The 19,895-nt window shown below is 36.4% G+C and overlaps 3 protein-coding genes across 4 annotated transcripts in view; 2 read left to right on the forward strand and 1 right to left on the reverse strand.

Annotated features, from left to right (window-relative positions):
• Positions 1–11,220, forward strand: part of Sym (symplekin scaffold protein) — a 24,684-nt gene extending 13,464 nt beyond the window's left edge. Inside the window, exons 15-22 of one of the 2 annotated variants that reach the window (XM_087347163.1) lie at positions 504–682; positions 1,130–1,301; positions 1,838–1,956; positions 2,321–2,508; positions 3,307–3,483; positions 4,696–4,782; positions 5,726–5,821; positions 6,208–11,220. In XM_087347163.1, the coding sequence (XP_087203289.1) occupies positions 504–682; positions 1,130–1,301; positions 1,838–1,956; positions 2,321–2,508; positions 3,307–3,483; positions 4,696–4,782; positions 5,726–5,809 (1,006 nt within the window). In that variant the 3' untranslated portion in view covers positions 5,810–5,821; positions 6,208–11,220. The remainder of the gene's footprint in view (positions 1–503; positions 683–1,129; positions 1,302–1,837; positions 1,957–2,320; positions 2,509–3,306; positions 3,484–4,695; positions 4,783–5,725; positions 5,822–6,207) is intronic. The other variant, XM_087347162.1, reaches the window with a different exon arrangement.
• Positions 6,749–19,784, reverse strand: LOC110828090 (uncharacterized). Its single transcript, XM_022060419.2, has 8 exons — positions 19,559–19,784; positions 18,448–18,665; positions 13,487–17,973; positions 12,727–12,908; positions 11,354–12,074; positions 11,026–11,160; positions 10,338–10,458; positions 6,749–9,703 (listed from the first exon to the last, which is right to left on the reverse strand). Exons 1-8 carry the CDS (start codon positions 19,636–19,638, stop codon positions 9,510–9,512), a joined length of 6,138 nt encoding a protein of 2,045 aa, XP_021916111.2. The 5' UTR covers positions 19,639–19,784; the 3' UTR covers positions 6,749–9,509.
• cin (Molybdenum cofactor synthesis protein cinnamon) overlaps positions 17,672–19,895 on the forward strand; it is a 114,871-nt gene continuing 112,647 nt past the window's right edge. The window contains exon 1 of the transcript XR_015534689.1: positions 17,672–17,794. The gene's annotated coding sequence lies outside the window, so the exon portion shown is untranslated. The remainder of the gene's footprint in view (positions 17,795–19,895) is intronic.

Here is a 19,895-nt window from a genome sequence, read left to right on the forward strand (position 1 = left end):
ACATTGTGTAGATATTCAAATATATTATCTGAAAACCCATAATGAATTTATATATCTACACATTGTGTTGATGGTTCTTCAGTTTGGAAAAGGAGTAGTTTAGTAATTTGTACTCTTTACCAAATTCTATATTAAAATCAAGGTGAATGATATTGGAAAGACATGTAGCTTGCGTGAAATAGCCAAAAAATGTATTAAAAATTTTAGTTGAAAAACCTGAAGTGAAGAGACAACTTGGGTGCCTTAGTCATAGGCAGGAGAAAACATTAAAATGGATTTTATGGGAATGGTGTGTGAGCATGGAAATTAGGTTCACCTGGTTCAGGACAGGATCTTGGGAACATGGTAATGAACCTTCAGGTTTTATAAAAGGCAGGGAATTTATTGATAAACACTGAGTTACTGTCAGCTTATCAAGAAATACTGTGCTCTGTATAATTAGTTATTACAGTATAGACCATTGTAGTTTCAGACTGGAATGTTTTGGTGGTTGTATGTTGTAGATTGGCAAGAGTGTATGTGCAAACTGTGGCAGATGTAAAACGAACAATTCTGCGCCTGTTGGAACAGCCTGTTAGAGGGATGGGAATGGACTCACCTCAGCTGCTTAAGCTTGTTGAGGAGTGTCCAAAAGGTGCTGAAACACTCGTCACCAGGGTTATTCATATACTGACTGATAAAAGTAAGTTAGAAATTTGAATCAGTCAATTAACATACCAGCAATTCTGTGTTCTTTGTATATAAATTTTATTATTGTGCATATTATGATTTTTAACATAGCATCTATAAATTTCTTGTCCAGTTTATGTCTGATATTGTTAGGCTCATAATTTTTTAAATCTTTTTTGTGCTTTACATTTGTTTTTCTGACATACTTGTGTTTTGGGCTGTTAACAACTTTTAAATTTTCTGAGTTTGGATTTACAGGATGTGTATTAGTGTACAATTAATTATGTTCTGTTTATCTTGTAAAATTTACATTTTTGTACCTGCACCATCCTTCTGATGACCTAATCAAGTACAGCTTTGGTTGTAGAAATATCAACGATTCTCTTATGTTTATTCAAGTTGTAGAAGTCATAAAGTCGTCCAGTGATATTCTACCAGGTTGTGTATCTTGTGTTAACAGCTCCTCCAAGTGCTGAGCTGGTTGCACGAGTGCGAGATTTATACCATACACGTGTGTCTGATGTGCGGTTCTTGATTCCTGTATTAAATGGGCTCACAAAGAAGGAAGTAATAGCTGCATTGCCAAAGCTCATCAAGCTGAACCCTGTGGTTGTGAAAGAAGTCTTTAACAGGTTTGATTTTATTATGCATATAAGAGATTGTACAGTGTTAAATATAATTTTGTAATATGGTCAGTTGATTTGATGACACCTTTTTTGTAGTTCAGTTTACATGAGAAAGAAAGAAGGAAAAAAAAAGAGTTGTAAAAGAGAAAAAAATACATGGACTAGAAGAAATAATTTCATAAGACAGTGTAATATATACTGAAAAAAAGTTTTTGTTTAATGTGTGTAATATTTGTCTAAAATGTTGGTATCTACTTGCAAGTCCTTTGGTATTATTACCCATAAGACCAACATTAACATGATGATGAAACTTACAGTTCCGCAGAAAGGTTGGAATATTTACCATTAGAGCAACTCGCAACTTCTTAACGACTCTCCTTCATGGGGTAATTTTAATCTCATTATGTAATATAAATTCCAGCACCGCCATGGCCTTGCATAGTTAGGTAGATGGTTCCTCCTACATTTCATTGTAATTTTATGTACATTTAATTTTGTGAATTTGATTGACTTCAGCCTGATCAGTTATTGTTCATTCTTAGGTTGCTGGGAACACATTCAGAGGGCTTGAGCCACACATCACCTCTTACTCCTGCAGAGCTTCTCATTGCTTTGCACAATATTGATCCTTCCAAGTGTGAGCTAAAAACTGTTATCAAAGGTAACATGTTTCTTGTGTTCTTCTTAATAAATGTTTGAAGTAATTAGTTCAGCACATTCATTGCCATCTGTAAATTCTTCCATTCAACCCATCATTTTTTCTAAATATGCAATTTAGCGACCACATTGATGTACACAGCTTTAAATATCAGTATTTGACTATATTCCACCTCCTTCCTTCCCCATTGACATTGTTAAATTGAATATATTCCTTTATTATCGTCATCACAGTAAAACCATGCCAGTTGCTGTATTTTGAGTAGGGAACTATCTGCACATGCAGAATCAACAAAATTTACATATTTTGCACAGATGGAGTTAATAATGTCCAGGTTTCCTGTATCTTATGTTATTCTTATGTGCAGCTACATCATTGTGCTTTGCTGAGAAACAAGCATACACACAGGAAATTCTGGCTGTGGTGATGCAACATTTGATGGAGCTGAACCCATTGCCAACTTTACTGATGCGCACAGTGATACAGTCCCTCTCTCTCTACCCACGGCTCATAGGTTTTGTCATGAACATCCTACAGAGGCTAATAATGAAACAGGTAAACATCTTCCAGGTTATGACTTATTTGACATGCCAGATGCATTTACACAAGATAAATTTCTAATATATCAAACTGAGGGGAATATGTGTGGTAGTTGGAGATTATTTTAAGATGCAGCTATAAAATATAGGAGTGATACACTATTGTCATAAATCATGCTTCCTGCTTGAGTTCATAATATTCTTCTATTATAGTCTACAGTAAAATCTTGCATTTTCATTTTTGGAATGCGTTTTCCTGCGAGTTACGTGTTTTTTCAGTCCCATTAATTTTCCTACAATTTCAGTGGTTTTATTCCCCACAGAATGTAATTTGATTTTTTGACTGGTAAACATTTCTTTTCCAGTCTGTTGCTTGAGTCTGCTGTGCACTGCAGTTTTATTTGAATTTGAAGGTTTGATAAGACCATTAAAATAATCATAAGTTGCATATATAATGTCAGTATGAGTGAGAGTTCTTTTGAAACAATCTACAAAGTTGAGAAATAAATTGAGGACATTCACAGATAAATCCAAGCAGAGCAAGATATGAAATCTCTCCTTTCTGGCTCTTAAAATGACTTATTTTTTCTTGCCAATAACCAGGATCTTTTAATATGTGGGAAGTCCTTTTCCTTTGAGCAGAGTATGCCTTTTAGACCAGGACTTTCAGAAGGACATGAATGTCTTCAACCTGCATGTGGAAGATTCTACTGATTTCCAAAACTTTAGTCCCATCCCCCCCTTGTAGGGAAACTTAAAGAGGGAAATTAACATCCTGAACTAGCATTTATAGTAGTTGGTAATTGTATTTCAGGTTTGGAAACAGAAGAAAGTATGGGAGGGTTTCATCAAGTGTTGTCAGCGAACAAAACCACAAAGTTTCCAGGTGTTACTACAGCTTCCACCTGCCCAACTCAGTGATGTGCTAGTCAACTCACCAGATCTGCAGCAACCACTCCTTTCCCATGTCATGGCTTTCACAGAGAATCAGGTTAGCATACACTTTTATTTTCATCTCTGTTATATAAATTACGATCCCTCTCTCTTTTCCAGATTCTCAGCTTTTGTCCTCCACCTAAGGCTGGGGCCACACGACCGTACAAAGTACAGTAGGGCCCCGCTTTTCGGCGCTCCGCTTTACGGCGATTCGCTAATACGGCGCTCAACAGCTGAGTCAGAGAAGTGCGTCCGGCGCCATTTTTTCGTCGCTGATTCAATCTGTTTACAGCTTTTGTGTGCTCTGCGTCTATCTGTATTTCTAGCAATTCTTCAAAGTTATTACAAACTGTGTATTTATATAATATTTTTGTGTTACTTTAGTGTAATTACAATGGCGTCAAAGGGTAGTAGCGATAAAAAGAGGAGTTGTAAGCCTCTTACTTTAAATACCAACTTAGAGATGATTAAACTTCGTGAACAAGGCATGTCTGGCCGAGATAGGACGTAAGCTAGGCCTAGCTCGCCAAACTGTTATTGCCATCGTGAACGCTAAGGAGAAAGTGTTAAATGAAATTAAAAGTGCCACACGAATGAACTCTAAAGTCATAAGAAAAAGAGATTGCCTTATTGCCGACATGGAAAAACTTTTAGTTGTGTGGATTGAAGATCAAACCAGCCACAATGTGTGTACTACTGATAGTCATTTTACTTTCATATCGTTTTCTTAGGCCTAGCGCTATTGTGCACTTACTAAATGATAGTGTAAACATCTTATTAGGCTTTGATTTGCATTTGCAAGTGAAAAAAGGCAAAGATCCGCTTTACGGCGATTTTCGCTTTATGGCGGGGGTCTGGTCCCTAACCCGCCGTATAAGCGGTGCCCTACTGTACGTCCATTGTAACACACATCGTGACGCCCGTCATAGAATTGCAACGGACGAACTTTGTATGGTCATGTGGCCAGGGTCAAAGGGGTTTTCTGAGCTTAGAATCTATATATACCAGATAAATGTAAAGGTGTGGACCAGATTGAATAGGGTCCAGTGGTAGGATCTTGTGAACATATTAATGTACCTTCAAGTGTCATAAAAGGCATGGGATTTATTGACCAGCTGAGCAACTACCAGCGACTTAATTAGAATACATTTTTCCACTCTGTTTCTTCTGCTGTTCTCTAGTAAGTGTTCTATTCTCTGATCTGTAATTTGTATTTTTAGGTTCAGATTTATGTTTATATATTTATATGATGATGTGTTGCTTGCAGCGTGCTCACATTCCTCAGTCGATCATGGATGTCCTGCTAGGTAATAGAAGGCCTCATTTGGAAGAATATGATGTCAAGATGGAAGCTGTAAGTATGGGTCTTACAGTCAGCATTTACTAATTCTACATCATTAGAATAACACATTTTCTGTAAAATGTTGAAAACACGAGTGCTGAATTTTTAGTTTTAACAGACACCTTTCTCTGTGTTTAACAAATTCTTTCAATGTAAATGACATACATAGAGCCAGTTCAAATTAAATATATGTCAAGTACATTCTGAATTGCCTGATCATGAGAGACTGGGTCAACTCAGTTTTCATAGATGGAGTGTGGAATCAAGATCACTGACCATGATTCAGTCTTTTTGGAAGTTTATTTCTGTACCACACAGCTTAGACAGTTTTACTTCGATACAAAGCGAGGCATTCAACAAGGTGTACAAAGGAATTAAAAATGATGTAATAAATATTACTTCATTTTTATTTCTGAAATACAAAAAATTGTTTAAGGTCTTTGTCAGAATGGAAGGTTGAACATAGAAAGAAAATCTGTCTATAAGTTATTCACATAAATGTAAGCTCAAAACACACGTAGTTTATAGAAAAGCAGTAAGATATTTCATGATCATTTGGCACACCATTTACAAAGGCAGCTTTGTGATTTCCAGAAGTAGCATAGGATGTTATAAAAACTGTGGCAAAATATCTGCTGATGCTGGAAGGATTTACTTACAAAATGATGATGGTTTATTTCTTTGAGTCTTCTCCTTTTACTAATAAATGCAGTAATAGGGGTTCTGGCTTAAAATCAATATTCCTCCACAAGTCATTTTGCGCCACTGACCAATATGAAACTGAAACTACACTAGAAGATATTTGCAGTATTTGGATTTTAAAATTGAATTAAACTGTGCCATTCTTGTTCATATTAGGGGAATGCATAATTTGTTATGATTCTCATAGCTGATTCCGGAGTATAATGTGATTTTTCTAGCATTGTGTGTTACAAGACAGGTTGATCTGTTGTAGGTGTCTCCAACTGAGTTGACAATAGATATCAGAGATGAACCTGACGAGATTCGATCTGAGCCAGCTCCTCCTGGCATGGACTGAGACAGACTTCAGGTATGTAATTAGTCAGCCATGGTATTATGCCATCTAATTAGCACTTTAAATCATTAAGAAGTGCATCAGTCCAAATCCTGTTTTCCAGTATTAGGCTGATTTCTGTGTGTGCTACTGATATTTGGTTTCTTATTATTGATTGATAAGAGTTGACAAATACATTCAACATTTATGGAGATCAAAGTGAGAGATTTAGTCATTCACTACTTCACTGGCATACATTCCTTTCATACTGGCATTCACATAGTCTGTGCAGAACAGACACTGTACTGTTGAAGCCAGTTTCAGAATTACTCTTTTTCCAAAATACAGATGGTTTATTGTACCAACTGTAACTTGGAAACCAGGAAACAACATTCCATAAAAACTCACAATTTTTTTTCCAGAACTGCAGTCTTTTTAATAAACCCACAAGGGTCAGAGGTGTCAACAGTTTGTAGGTATGAATCTACAGGAATGTTGCTGCTGAAAGTGTAGTTATATATGAAAATCATGTTAATAAAAGTATGTTTGTAAGATTTGAGGTTTTCACAGCGGTGAGTATGAAGATTTCTGTCTTCTGGGCTGTTGCGCTGTGTAGTCTGGTCGATGTTAACCAACCTGATGACGGAGGCAGTATGACCTCTGAAACGTTGGTTAACATTGACCAGACTACACAGCGCAACAACCCAGAAGACAGAAATCTTCAAAAGTATGTTTATTGTGAAAGTTCACCACCATCATTCCAAGACTCATTCTTCACCCAGAGTACATCTTCACAGCATATTTAAAATGGTACATGGTGCAATGACTTCTATTAAAAAATCATTATCATTTCCACTGTGTTCTGTATAGCTCAAGACTCCTGTATGTTATTTGACACCAGTGGTATGTGTTCACAAAGCTAGCTAATGAAATTTGGGGGTGGGGTTAAAAAAATACTATAAATGAAAATAATTGTAGCATCTCTTTACTTCTTATACTAAAATATGGATACACACACACACTTTGCAGAACATGACTTTGAACCCATTTCATCAGATCCATCATTTATTTTTCTTTGTCCAATTGAGTCTGTCCTGTCCTCTACTGTAACTGATAATATATAATACTGTGTATGTAGTTTAGAAAAAAAAATTACAAATTCAGTTTGTTTAGAGATAATAAAGATTAAGTCAAACATTTGTTTGGGAGTGGTTGTGGTCTATTTTAAGATACAGTGAAACCTCGATGCATCGTTTTTGGCGGGGGTGGGAAATAAAAACGATGAATGTGGGAAAACGATAGATGCGGGAAAGCATTAAAAATTAAAAAAAAACAATGTTTCTCTTTCAAAGTTACTTCTTTTTACCAAAAAAGTCTTTAATGGCCAACTGGTTTGTTGAAACTTTACGTTTTAGACCAAACAGAGCACTTTCCACGTTCAAAATGTTTTCTTCGTCACGTTCACTAATATTAAGCGCATAAAAGAACGACTTCACTTTCGCCAATGCAGCGTGTGCTTCGGCAAAGCTTCGGGCTAGCATTCGTCGTCTTCCTCTTCCTCACCACTCCCACCCTCTTCGCGAACAATAACAGGAAGAATGGAAATACTATTACTGCCGAACTCAACGAAACGTAGCTGTAGAAGACCCTGAACCGCTGGAAACGAGATGAACCAGAAGAATGAAAAGTGCCGCCAGCCTTTCCTTTGTACTTGTAATAAAAGCATTTGTGAAGAAATTCACACTGCACATGCCATCTGGCATCGCTGGAACGAAATATGAGTGCACCCTAATTAAAATCGTAAAATTTCTGACAATGAGCACCGCCATTCATTCCAACTATCACCCCTGCACCGCTGACCCTCATTCCAAAAGAATGTGCTGGTTGGGCGACATAACAGGTCACGGCTACTGCGTATTCCAAAAACATTGTGCGTCTTTCGGTATTAATTTATCTCTAAACCCAGCATTTTAAATTCTCAGAAACGATCATTGCGGGAAAATTGTGGGCCGGGACTAAGATTTTTGAACGATCGATGCGATAAAACGATAGTTCGAGGAACGATAGAAGCGGGAAAATGTAACATTATTTTATATGGGATGTATTCGGGACCGAACAAAACGGACGATGCATCCGGGAAAACGATAGTTCCGGGAACGATGGATAGAGGTTTCACTGTACTATCCCAGAGTTTGCCAAGGGAATTGGGATAATGGAGTGAAATATCAGGATAGTCAGTCTACTGACTGAAATCCATGAAATGCAAATTTTGAATGTCAACCACCACATAACATTTGAAACCCATGGCTTTGTAAATTAATGCACAATCACTAAGTTATCTTCCTGTGCATTATGGTATATTTGAAGTTTTAGAGTTAAATCCTCAGTCAATTATTTTTCGTTATCCTCAGATTGTCCAGAAATATGCTTAAAGTAGTTAATTCTTTTTCGTATCACATTTTCTATAGCCCAGTGCTATGGAAACTATTTAAAGTATTCTGTCTTTACATTACCATCAGCTGTAGTAGGATGCAAGACAACCAGTGAATTAATCACAGAAGTTCTCCCGTTGGAGACTTCTTTCAATAAACACACTGTTGCAGTATGATTAAATTTTTCAGTTATAATGTCATAAGTACTGTATATTCTCTACAAAAATTAAAAACTTTCTCTATTTACAGAGTCCCACATAACTTGGAAACCATCTACTAGCATGCAACAGCTATGTTCTGCATTGTGACCAAACTCATTTCCTGGTAGTTTGCTCACTAATGCTGTCATGGCAGGTTCCACATTAAGTGGCACTCCCTATATGTACAAGTTTCAAAATTACAAGATCCATATAATCTCCACAAAAATAAAATACTTTTTAGCAAGGTGATGTCTTCAGCTTATCTGCAGTAAATGAATAATAGGGAATAATGAAGTAACATACTCTGATCTGACAGTAGGAGATTGTTGGTTAGCTTTATGTCTCACCTCTGTATCCCTAGAGAGACAAGTCCCAACATCATACAAATAGAAAATACTGAATCTCTTTACTGGGATTTGAAGTCTAGAATCCAATATGGACCACTTTACCCTTATTTGTTTTAGCTGAAGAATGCAGTAAATGTAAAGCAACAAGATCCTCAACCACTAGCATTAACTGGTAATTTATAGAAACCATTATCAAACTGAAATTCTCGGTTCTTTTCCATACACATTTATATCTGAAACGTATCCTGTTCTATGTCTGATTCTTCCACCCTTCCCTCAAACTGTGAGTAGACAGATTACAGGATACATGCCAGCCGTGTCCCTCACAAAGAAACTCACTTGCCCCTGTGGGATTTTATTCATCTAAAATGAACATAAAACATCAGGCAGTTACTTCATCCATTACTGTTTTCAGACATATTTTCTTTCATCTATTATATTAACTTTCACTGCCTTATTTCTGTTGGTACAAAATGCTTTGACTGCATAATTTTTTTGTTATTCTAATTATTGTCCTTACATTCACCTTAAGATCCAGAATCTGAAATAAAGAATTTACTGATGTCTTCTGTAATCTGTTTACATCTAAAAGAAGCCATGGTTACCATCTGACATGATAATCTTACCTCCAGTTTGTACAAGTTCAAAAACAAAACTTTATTTTGTAACATCTTATGGGAAAAATTATAGTTAATATAGGGCTGGTGAGTAAGTTTATGTACAGTTTCTTTGTACTTCTGTCCACTCACACTTGTGATTCCATTACAGTGTCATCATCATCACTAACAAGGGCATCTTCAGGGTACCCTAGTGCTCTCACGTGATCTTCACTGACAGGACAAGTTAAGAAGTTCCAGATAGGTATTATCCGGTATCTGCCAATGCATTCTAACACCCATTCATGTCCAATAGGAAGTACTCCATAGCGCTCCCACCATTCTGAAACAGGATTAGAAACTATAGTGTACTCCAAACATATTAACTATATGAAGCATAGTCTGTGAAAAGCTGTGTCATTCGGCTGGCCAAGAAATTCACACATGTTCACAATGGCCTGCCGCTGGACACTTACTTGAGCAAGCTAGATTCACTTCATACCCTTGCATCCTGTTTCTTTGAAATCCACAACAAAAATAGTCTACTCAGAAACAGTGTATTTTTATAGGCTATGTAGATATATATACATCCATATATTAATCATTATAGTGTCCCGAAAACCAAACAACTGCAGCTTTTTTGAGCTTCAGTTTTAAAATATATCATCATTTTACTTCATTGATTAGGCTGGAACAATTCTTCCAGATGTCTAATTAGGCAGGCAGGAGTTCTCTTACCAGAGATAACTGGTCTCCCCTAAAAGTAGCGGTGCTGAGTAGCAGCACCCATAGTGAAGGCATTCCTCTCTTCATGGAACACGAATGTAATCTGCTCTTAATTTCTCTGTGAATGCAGATCTGAATTTGTCTACTGAAATATAAATCTGGGTCCTCTAGCCCAATGGCTTTGCAAACTCACTATTAGCCCCAACATAAAATTCTTCAAACATGTGGTGCAGAAATTTAGTAACACCTACCTTTACACTCTTCTTCTCTCTCTGTATCCATCTGGACAATAATCATACCACATTGTCCAGCTTTGAATGAAAACTCTTCAGGATGACTCACAATTTCTGCTCCACATTCTTTTAAAATCTCCTACAAAACATACTACAAATTAAAATCAATTATCAGTGCAGTGTAGTTTCCAGATTAGGTGGAAGAAGTAATAAAAGAGACACAGGTACTAAAGGAAACACATTCCTCCTTTGCTATCATGTCAATGTGGCACCATCACCATAACTTTTCACTATCGATAATGTAGAGTGTAGCACCATAATGGCCCATCCTATATAAAAAATTCTAACACTTTAGATTCCAAACGCATAATTTTCAACATCTTTTCCCCTCTACATTTTTCCATATTTTGCTAAATAACAGAGTTCTCCTATGTCCCCAGACTTACAGGGTATTCTGTAAAATGAATGAGAACTTGAAGTCATGATGGAAGGCAAGATAATTTAAGATAAAACTCACAAAAATTATTAATGTTGCTAGTATAGTATGCAGTAAACAATGTAAAAAAGTCAATACTGTAAACTTACACACATTCTTGTTTCAGTGTTAACATGAAAGTTTGTTGAACTTTTATAACATGAGTTACTATATACCATTAAATTATAACATATTATTGAAATGTTAACATATTTGGTAATAATTTCTCACCTCTAGTTGTTCTCTGTTGAGATCAGTGAAAGGTTCAATGCAGCAAAACTCAAAATTTTTGTACAGTAGATCAGATGATGTACGGGATCGGTGTGGCCCATTTTCACCAGAAGAATCAAGCATTTCATATTCATCCTGAAATTAGAACAGTTTACTAAAAAAAAATAAAGGTTTACATATTTTTCTGCTCCATTATGTGAGTGAGTTTAGTTGTTTCCCCTATTTTCAATATCACCTCCTCCTATTGTACTAAATAATCCAGATATATTTTGTCTTAATCAATCAAGGGAAAGACACTACAATACAGTGTTGTAATATAATGACTGACCTCAGGTACTAGCTTCCCTGCTTGAAGACAAGCATCTACCCAAGCAATGGATACAATCCATTTCTTCTTGACTACTGCCGAGAGGTATTTCAATGTTTTGTCTGCCATCATGTTATCTGAGGCCTTCACTACAAGGTGTGTTGTATGTGGCTCAAATTTATTTGAGAACTCTGCTCCCAGCAGTTTTGATAGTGTTTTCACTCTGGTAATTAATCCTGTGTGCAAACCACTACATACAAAGCAAAGTTTTGTAGAAGCTTGTGTCTGAACTCTCAGTGTTTGGAGTGAAGACTGGGGCACAACTTCCTTAGGGATATCTCCTGGCGTTAACTCTTTTGCTGGGACAGATGATTTAGATACTACAGCTGATGATGCAACATTCTCTGCCTTCGTCATTGGTGAAGTTGTGGAATTATTTGTTTGAGGAAGTCGAAGAACAAACTGCTTAGATGTTGTTGGAGTTGTGTGAGATTTGATTTCACTGTTAAGAGCAGCAGTTTGATACTTAGGTGTACCAGTTTTTTTACACTGAATATCAGTAGAATTAATAATTGATGGACTTCTCGTAGGTGAAATGTAATTAGAATCTTGATTATGCAACACAGTTTTCTCAGAATTTTTAACAGTTGAAGATGGAGTTGTAAGGTTCAATCGGCATATTTGTTGAAAACAAGCAACCTCTTTGCTTTCTGCTCTGGCATCATCTTTGGGTTTGCCATCCCTGTAACAGTAGTAGTTAATTTACAGAAAATTTGACAAAACTAAAATGGTATACTCCTATGGAATATAGATATTTTATTTGTTGTTTTGCATTCATTATTGGCCTGAGTTCATTTTATAGTAGATGCAGAACTGTTGTTGCAAAGCCACCATAGACAAGGCTGTATTTGAGCCAGGATGGTCTAGGTTGGTACTTTGGTGCATTTTTAATGCCAAGGAACTGCCCCGGCATGCCTTGACAAGACAGTGATATCAAACATTGTATCAGAAGGGCAAAGGAGCTATGAACCCCCTTCCCCCCGAAGTGTATAAGATACAGAGTATGTTCTGTAAATTTAGAAAAATTTGCTTAGAAACAAATAACTTGACATGTCATGAGGTGTTTATAATTAATTTATGATTTAGAACTGTGAAGATACCACTAATAACCAAAAGGGTCTCATATCATGATTCATGAAAATTTTTATCTGGAAGAGAGTACCTGTATTAAAAGTGAAACTATCTAGTGTTTTAGGATCCTGTTATAAAAAGGTGTTCCTTATTTTTCCAAATCTAAACATATAATAATTAAATTAGAATTCTCAACAGACTGTCTTATGATGTGTTTTGCATATCAAATTGTAATAATAAGAATTTGTACTAATTAGACTAACCATGTCTTGTTTGATGTAACTTCTTTTCTTGGTGTTGGTGCCACAAAGTCATCCTCTGACTCATTTTCACTGTCCCCACATACAGTTTCAGGACAAATATTATCAACTGATCTATTCTCTATCACTTTCTGAAATTCTGCTTTGCATTCCTTGATTTCAGACTCCAGATTGTGAATATCACCCTGAAAAATTAATTCATATTGATAAAAATATCTCTAAGCATACACATTCCATTGATTTTATAAAATCCATATTTTATTTATAAAAATGTAAAAATAACTGAATTGTCATTTATGCATTACAAGCATTATATTCTTCCACAAAAATTAGGATTGCATAATGGACATGAATTTAGTGTATTTTTTGTCATGTAGAGGTTACAGCTTCCTGTCTTAAGTCATATTCAGTGATTTGCAGTTGGAATGCCAGAGAATTTGAAAAACATATTCCAAAATTCTGCACGTTTTAATGCATAAATCTTACATTAAGCTTCATATGTCACATTTTATATTTCAGGTTTTACTATTACCACTATACATTATTCAAAATGGCATTCACTGCTAATTGCCACTGGCTTCAACTCATGAACCAGTCTCCTACATTGCATCAGTGATGTTGACCTAATAACCTTCTGCTTCAAGTCACAGATCCAGTCACAAAAGAGCTCACTTTTTTCTCACCCAAAATCAAGTCACTACCAATAGCCATAGAGTCTAAAGTCAGTGAAGCTGAATTCTTTGAGAATACTAGCAGTACTAACCTGGATTTTACTCCTTTGCTGCGTACAAAGGCTCTCACTGTCATTGCCTACTGTTGTATTGCCTAAGAAACTCTCCTTAACAGGCTTCTTCCCAGGATCTACTTCTGAATGGCACATCACCAGTTCACATGTCATCTTGGTACCCAGTTCTTCAGAGTCAGCAACAGCTGGTGACGGTGTAAAAAGTGTAGGTGACACTTTCTGCCTTTCCACATCACTATCAGTGCCCTCTTTCATTTTGCGCTTCCTTGTTTCTGCTAGATCAGCGTCAATATTTGCCATCACTCTTGCCATTAGTTCTTCTGAATTAGGTATACTTTCTCCCAGCCACTTCTCTTCAATATTGGTTCTGTCATCAATATCAGGGGTAAGGTCAACATTAGCTTCTTCAGGTGGTGTCAGTAAGTCTATAACTTCCATGGAGGTATCAGCATTTTCATCATTTGTAGCTTCATGGTTGGGCAGCACCTCATTATTCTTTCCCTCCTCTGAGGCTCTCTTAAGAGATGCATGACGTGGTTTCTTTATTTTTTGTGTTTCTGAATCTGACGCATTTGATTCACTACCAGTAGACACAGAAGCTGAAGAGTCAGTCGGCATTCGGATCCTCTTATATGATTTATTGGGTAATTTCTGAATGTCTCTTTCCCTATCTTCTTTACTTACATCCAAAAATGGATCTGATAATTTTGGATTAAATTTTGGGGAAAACTTAAGTTGTCTGTTTACTCTGCTTGTTCTCTTGCTGCCCATCTCTACAGACGTATCACAATCGTTCTGTTTACACTTCCTTGGTTTAGAATTTAAGTCGCCTATAGCCTGTTCTGCAAAACTATCTTGCCCTGATTCAATTATTTTATTTTGTTTGTGTGTTTCTGCATTCCTTTCATCATTACTTGCATTATCATATTGCATGGCAGATATTACTTTCTCACTGGCATGAGTATCACAATGATCCTTGGTAATGTCAACAGTGTTTATATCATCTAATTTCTGTACAATGGATATGCTATGACTAGAGTGTACTGCTGAGTTTGGAGATAATTCTGGTGACTTGCTAAGGGACTGTCCTTCATTATCTGATGTCCTCTGCTGAATCTTAATAGTTGTTGCTGTGCTGAATTGAGAAGTAGGTATTTCATAATCAGTACAAACACCAACTGGACTACTGTATCCACAGTGGTTATTGAACACTATAGTTTTATTCATACCAGTATCATTCTCTGTTGAGTGATGTTCTATTTCACTGTGCACAACCTTTTTGTCTACTTGAAGCGGTTCACTAATTTTACATATAGGGCTAATTAATGAATTTTCAGTTTTACTGTTTGTGTTTGAATTTACTAGGGTCTGCCATTGTAGTGACTGATGTAGTAAGGGAATAGCATGTGAAAAGGTATAAATGTTGTCACAACTATCAGGAACAAAATTTTCATTTCCTTGCGTACAATTAATGGTGTCTGTAGGAGTAGTGAAATGGGAAAATTGTGGATTTCCTTCAGGAGTGGTCTGGACTTTTGCATCAGTTATGTTTGACATGTGACAAGCATAAAGCAACCTGGGACTAGTCTGTATTCCTACTTCACAGTTCATCCCTAATGATACACGAAACTTCAACCCTAAGTTATCAGGTGAACTACATCCCTGAAATGTTTCAGAAGACATAGTCATTCTTCTTGGTGCTAACGAACCAAGAAGCACAAACTTTGTTGATTTTCTTAAAGATTTCAGTCTTCCACATTTTATGAATGGAATGTGAATTTTATTGAGATGTGCGATCGCAAGTCCAACCGAATTATTATAACTTGAATGAATTTCTGTCTGATGAGAGGTCTCTGTGGTTATTTCCATAGGCTCTGTGCTTGTTATTGGTTGAACATCTGCTAATAGTTCCTTGCTTGAACATGGTAAAGAATTCTTAGCTTCTTCTGTTGAATTAATTACATCTGTTGGTGCTGCCACTTTTTCTTGATCACATTCCTTTGATAATATAAGATTCTGTGGGGCTTGACTGCTACTTACTGGTAGTGAAGGCACTGCTGAGTTGCACTCTCCCTTCCCTTGAAGAATAAATGACTGTTCTGAACTGATGCTGCCATTCTGAACTGCTTCAACAGATATTAGCCTGTCTGATGACCTACTGTCTCCAGACTCTGACATGAGCTCAACAGGCCTCTTGTTCTGAATGTGATCTTCTCTGGTTAGTGTGTTAACTTGGTTGATCACAGGATTTCTTTCAATGTTTTCTATGGCTTCTTCGCAAGCTACAGAGCTGTTAGACTCTTGGACCATTAATACATTCTCCTTGGCCATGTCAGTCACTGAATTCTTGATAATATCATTATTTTTGTTGTGGCAGTCTTGAGCACCTGGCTCATTACTGCCTGATTTTGTAATGTGAGACATGCACTGCTCATTACCTTCATTATGTTGATCTAACTGATCCGTGTGTTCTAAAGATGACACAATCACACTGATCAGTTCCTTTTTCTGGCAAGACTTGGGACTATCCAGTGCACAAGTAGGTTCACTGAAAGCATCAGAACCAAGACTTGTACACTTCTTTAAAGTCACATCTTTCTCAGTTTGATGCATCTTTGTTTCTGTGGAACCTTCTATGTTTCCGGTAGAACTGGGTCCCATTTGAGATTCTAGATTCATCACTATTCTTGACAATATCTTAACTCTGTTCAGTGCTTCAGGACTAGGACTATTAAATGCTACCACAGGAATTCCAATAACACTATCTGAATCATCAATTGTTGGAACAGGTGACATTACTTCATTTGTAATATCTGGTTGCTTTGGCATTTCACTTATTGATATTACATGCTTTTTAGGTATACACACTTCACCTCCACTCACATTCAGTGCTCTAAGCACTGGCTTTTTAAACTTCTCAAAATCCTTTTTTGATTGTGAAATACGAGACCAGCCCGGTGATCGTGAAATAACAGTCGTGTTCATGACTTGATCTAAATTTATTCTGTCCTCATTACCAGATTTCACTGTTGATGAACAAATTATGTTTTCCTTACCAGAGTGTGCCTTATCTGTTGATGAACAAGTAACAAAATCATCCTCTGATTTGTTTGTGTCTTTACAAACAGCAAGGCATTCCTTCATATCATCAATACCAAAATGTATTTTTGTAGAAATATTTAATTTCTTGGTTGGACTAAGAGGGGTCTTCTTTACGAGATCCTCACGAACCTCCAACTCTGCATTCCTTCTAGAGCAAATTTCACTAGATTTTAATTTGTTTTTTTGCTTAAAATTACTTTTGGTACAACTTTTCTTAGTATGAATATTACCGTAAGTGCTACTCCTAGTGCTTCTAACACTTGCTTGTATAGACTGCAGATTAACTCGGTTGGCCGCACCCCATTCATCATCACTACCAGAAGAAAAGTCAACATCACTCATAGATTCTGTGGTGCTACCATCATTCTTTTGGTTTATCACTGGAACTTGTAATGATGTTCTGAATATATACACATCTTCAATACTGTCATCATCTTGAGAATTTACCTTGCTAGTAAATGTTTTTACCATTTTCTCTGGTTCAAATTTGCGAGTATTAGCCACAAGGTTATCAAATGTATTATTAATTTCGACAGGACATATGAAGGAAACATCAGATACAGGACTCTTACAAGATGATTTATTATTTTCAGCAGGATCTTTTTTATTATACTTCTCAAAAGATGGGCTGCTTGGTTTAAAAATTTTACTTACTTTCTTTTTAATTGCCATTTTACCTTTCTCTTTCAGTTTCTTCTTAGACACTGCTCTCATTTCCTGACTGCTAATAAATATGTAGGGATCACCTTCAGCATTTTGTGCCTCACTGACTTTTTTGCTGAGTTTTGTTTTATTTTCTTTGCCATCTCTGGAAGTAAATACTCTTCTTGCATTAGAAGTGTGCTGTACAGTATCATATGTACATAATCCATCTGAAGAGCTCTGAAGTGTTCCAATATCTGCTTTTGGTGGGGCTACATAGAACCGTTGTTGAGAAACAGACACTAGATCTGTCTCATCATCCATACCTTTGTGAATATCAGCAGGTGCTGTAACAGTTTCTGATTTCTGCTGTTGTAATTCAGGAGACTGTACTGGCTTCTCACCAAACTCATCATCGTTCCTCTGCAACCACTCCTGAACCTTCTCCATGGGTGCAACCTTCACTTTGTCAACTTTACTCTTCACTGCAAGCATTGTTTTACTTCCTGATGTGAAACTTGGAAAAAATGGTTCTTCCTGACTGATAGAAAGAAGGTCTACATCACTGTCACGTTTTCCTGGGTAAGACTTTTTATACCTTTTCAACCAGCGTTCTTTAGAAGTAGTTACTTTTGGATGGGAACGCTTCTGAGGTGAAGCCTCATGTTGTATACTAGCAGTTTCCTGCTTGTTATGCTGAAACTTTGGAGAAGCAAGGACTGCTTCCTGAGTTGAATATGGTAACTTCTTATGTGATGTAACTAAAATAAGAAAGGTCATTTAACTTCCCCAACATGTTTTAAAAATAATACAAGGCCAGTAGAAGAGACATGAATACTCCAGTGGATAAAACACAACAATGAAAATAAAAGCCAATACTTGAATGAAACAGGACACAGTTACTAACTGTAGTAATAGTAGTAGCAGATGTGGTAGCTTTCATCTCTGATACAGCATGGTCTATATAGATGGAATACAGAGACATCGGTAAAACTATGTCTGACATACAAAATAGCTACAAGTTCAAAAGTTATGGCTAATTGCATCTCATGTAATTCTTTCAGTACTCAAAGTTGTTACAAAACAGAGGTTATACATTATCTTCATACAAAGGTTCATAAAATTTCATCAAGTGGTTCAAAACTTTTTACGGAGATGAACACATGGACATAATTTCATATGCCTGTTTTTCCTTACAAAACAAGGAAATAGGATAAAAACAAGTTCATACTTACTATCAAATCCTGTGTCCTTTCCAATGCTGTCAATCAAGTTTTGCACATTTTCCACCAGCTTTCCAATCTTCTCATCATGTGTAATGCTTCTTCTGTTAATTGACTTGTTGCACAAAGGACAATGGGCAGTCTGATTCTTCTTCATAACTCTCATTATGCATTCCCAGCAAAAAGAATGGGAGCATCGTGTATATACTGGATTTTTCAGCAGTTCTAGACTGATAATGGTATCAAATGTATCAATATTCATTCAGCCATCAAAATTATAGCTCTTGTGTTAAGGGACTCATATTTTCATACTGTAGTTTTGGATTATGTGTGTGCTTGCACATGTGAAGATACTACTATAGTCTTACAAAAATCAGAACTGATAAATGGCATTTTTGTTTGATTGCTGAAACAAGTTAATATTTTTGCACTTCTCCCTATATTAATGGTTTAATAACAATAAATCTGTACCAAACACTGGAACCAAATTCTAGCCCAGGCTGAAGATGTTATGAGATACTAGCATAGAAATTGTATGTAGTGGCCAGGTTTGTAGTAGTTGCTGCATAATAGCACTCTTATATGTACAACTGGACAAGGAGACCTAGTAACCATTCATCTATTCTGATTTGACAGGGTGGGACATTTTATAATTGGTTCATGTAGGATCACAGAATAAATGTTCAAATATCAGTGAAAGGGGCAATGCTTGAGAACACCTGTAGCAAAGATGGGAAGGTGTGTATTCCATGTCATAAGTAGACCTAATACTGGGAACTGTCATGACAGTGGTCAAACATGAATTGACATTGTCATCAAGAATATTGCAAAAGTGCAGTAGCAATTTATGATCTTTACGACACACAAAATAAAGGATCATATTAAAATATAATTGTGTCAAAAGAAAAACAGCACAATTGGAATTGAAAAATTTTGTTTTGCTGCCATCCAAATGCAACATTCCCTAACCTGATCAGAATAAAGGGAAACAAGATATAACATTTTGCCAAATAAATTATGTTAATATCGTACACATGAATGTCATGTGCGCACTTTCACGTTGAATTAACAACTTCTGCGACTCTTGAATATTGCAGTCAAACAAGCTTTTCGTGTTACAAACCATATAGCACACTGAAGACTCTTCTGAAGTATCTCTACTCCATCTGAGAGGTTGTCGATCACTATTTCGATATCTTCCATATCTAAACTTAATTTCTTAGCAAACAAAATTCTTACAAATTTCCCACCAAACCCACAGAATAAACTATTATTTGGCGCGATTAATGTGGTTAGAAAACAAACGAATGTTTCAAGCCGCTACTTCCGTAATCCGCAATGCACAGGTTATAGTTTCTGTGAGTATATCTGAGCATTCAGTAATATCTTTGAGATGTATCAAATACTGTATAGATGGCATGCCTGTGTATATTTGCAGGACTAAAATTCGTTCAAATTAT

Source organism: Zootermopsis nevadensis, unplaced genomic scaffold (genome assembly GCF_977971745.1).
Source record: "Zootermopsis nevadensis isolate Lab colony 2312 unplaced genomic scaffold, Znev_1.0 Znev_ptg000011l, whole genome shotgun sequence".
Taxonomy (NCBI): domain Eukaryota; kingdom Metazoa; phylum Arthropoda; class Insecta; order Blattodea; family Termopsidae; genus Zootermopsis; species Zootermopsis nevadensis.

Bases quoted from the DNA above. Each gene is read 5' to 3' on its own strand.
- LOC110828090 (XM_022060419.2), bottom strand. From the start codon at position 19,638: ATGGAAGATATCGAAATAGTGATCGACAACCTCTCAGATGGAGTAGAG. The intron at 12,075-12,726 runs GTTAGTCTAATT...CTACTGTTACAG, and splicing joins GTTACATCAAACAAGACATG to GGATGGCAAACCCAAAGATG. The intron at 11,161-11,353 runs GTCAGTCATTAT...TTCTAATTTCAG, and splicing joins CAGGGAAGCTAGTACCTGAG to GATGAATATGAAATGCTTGA.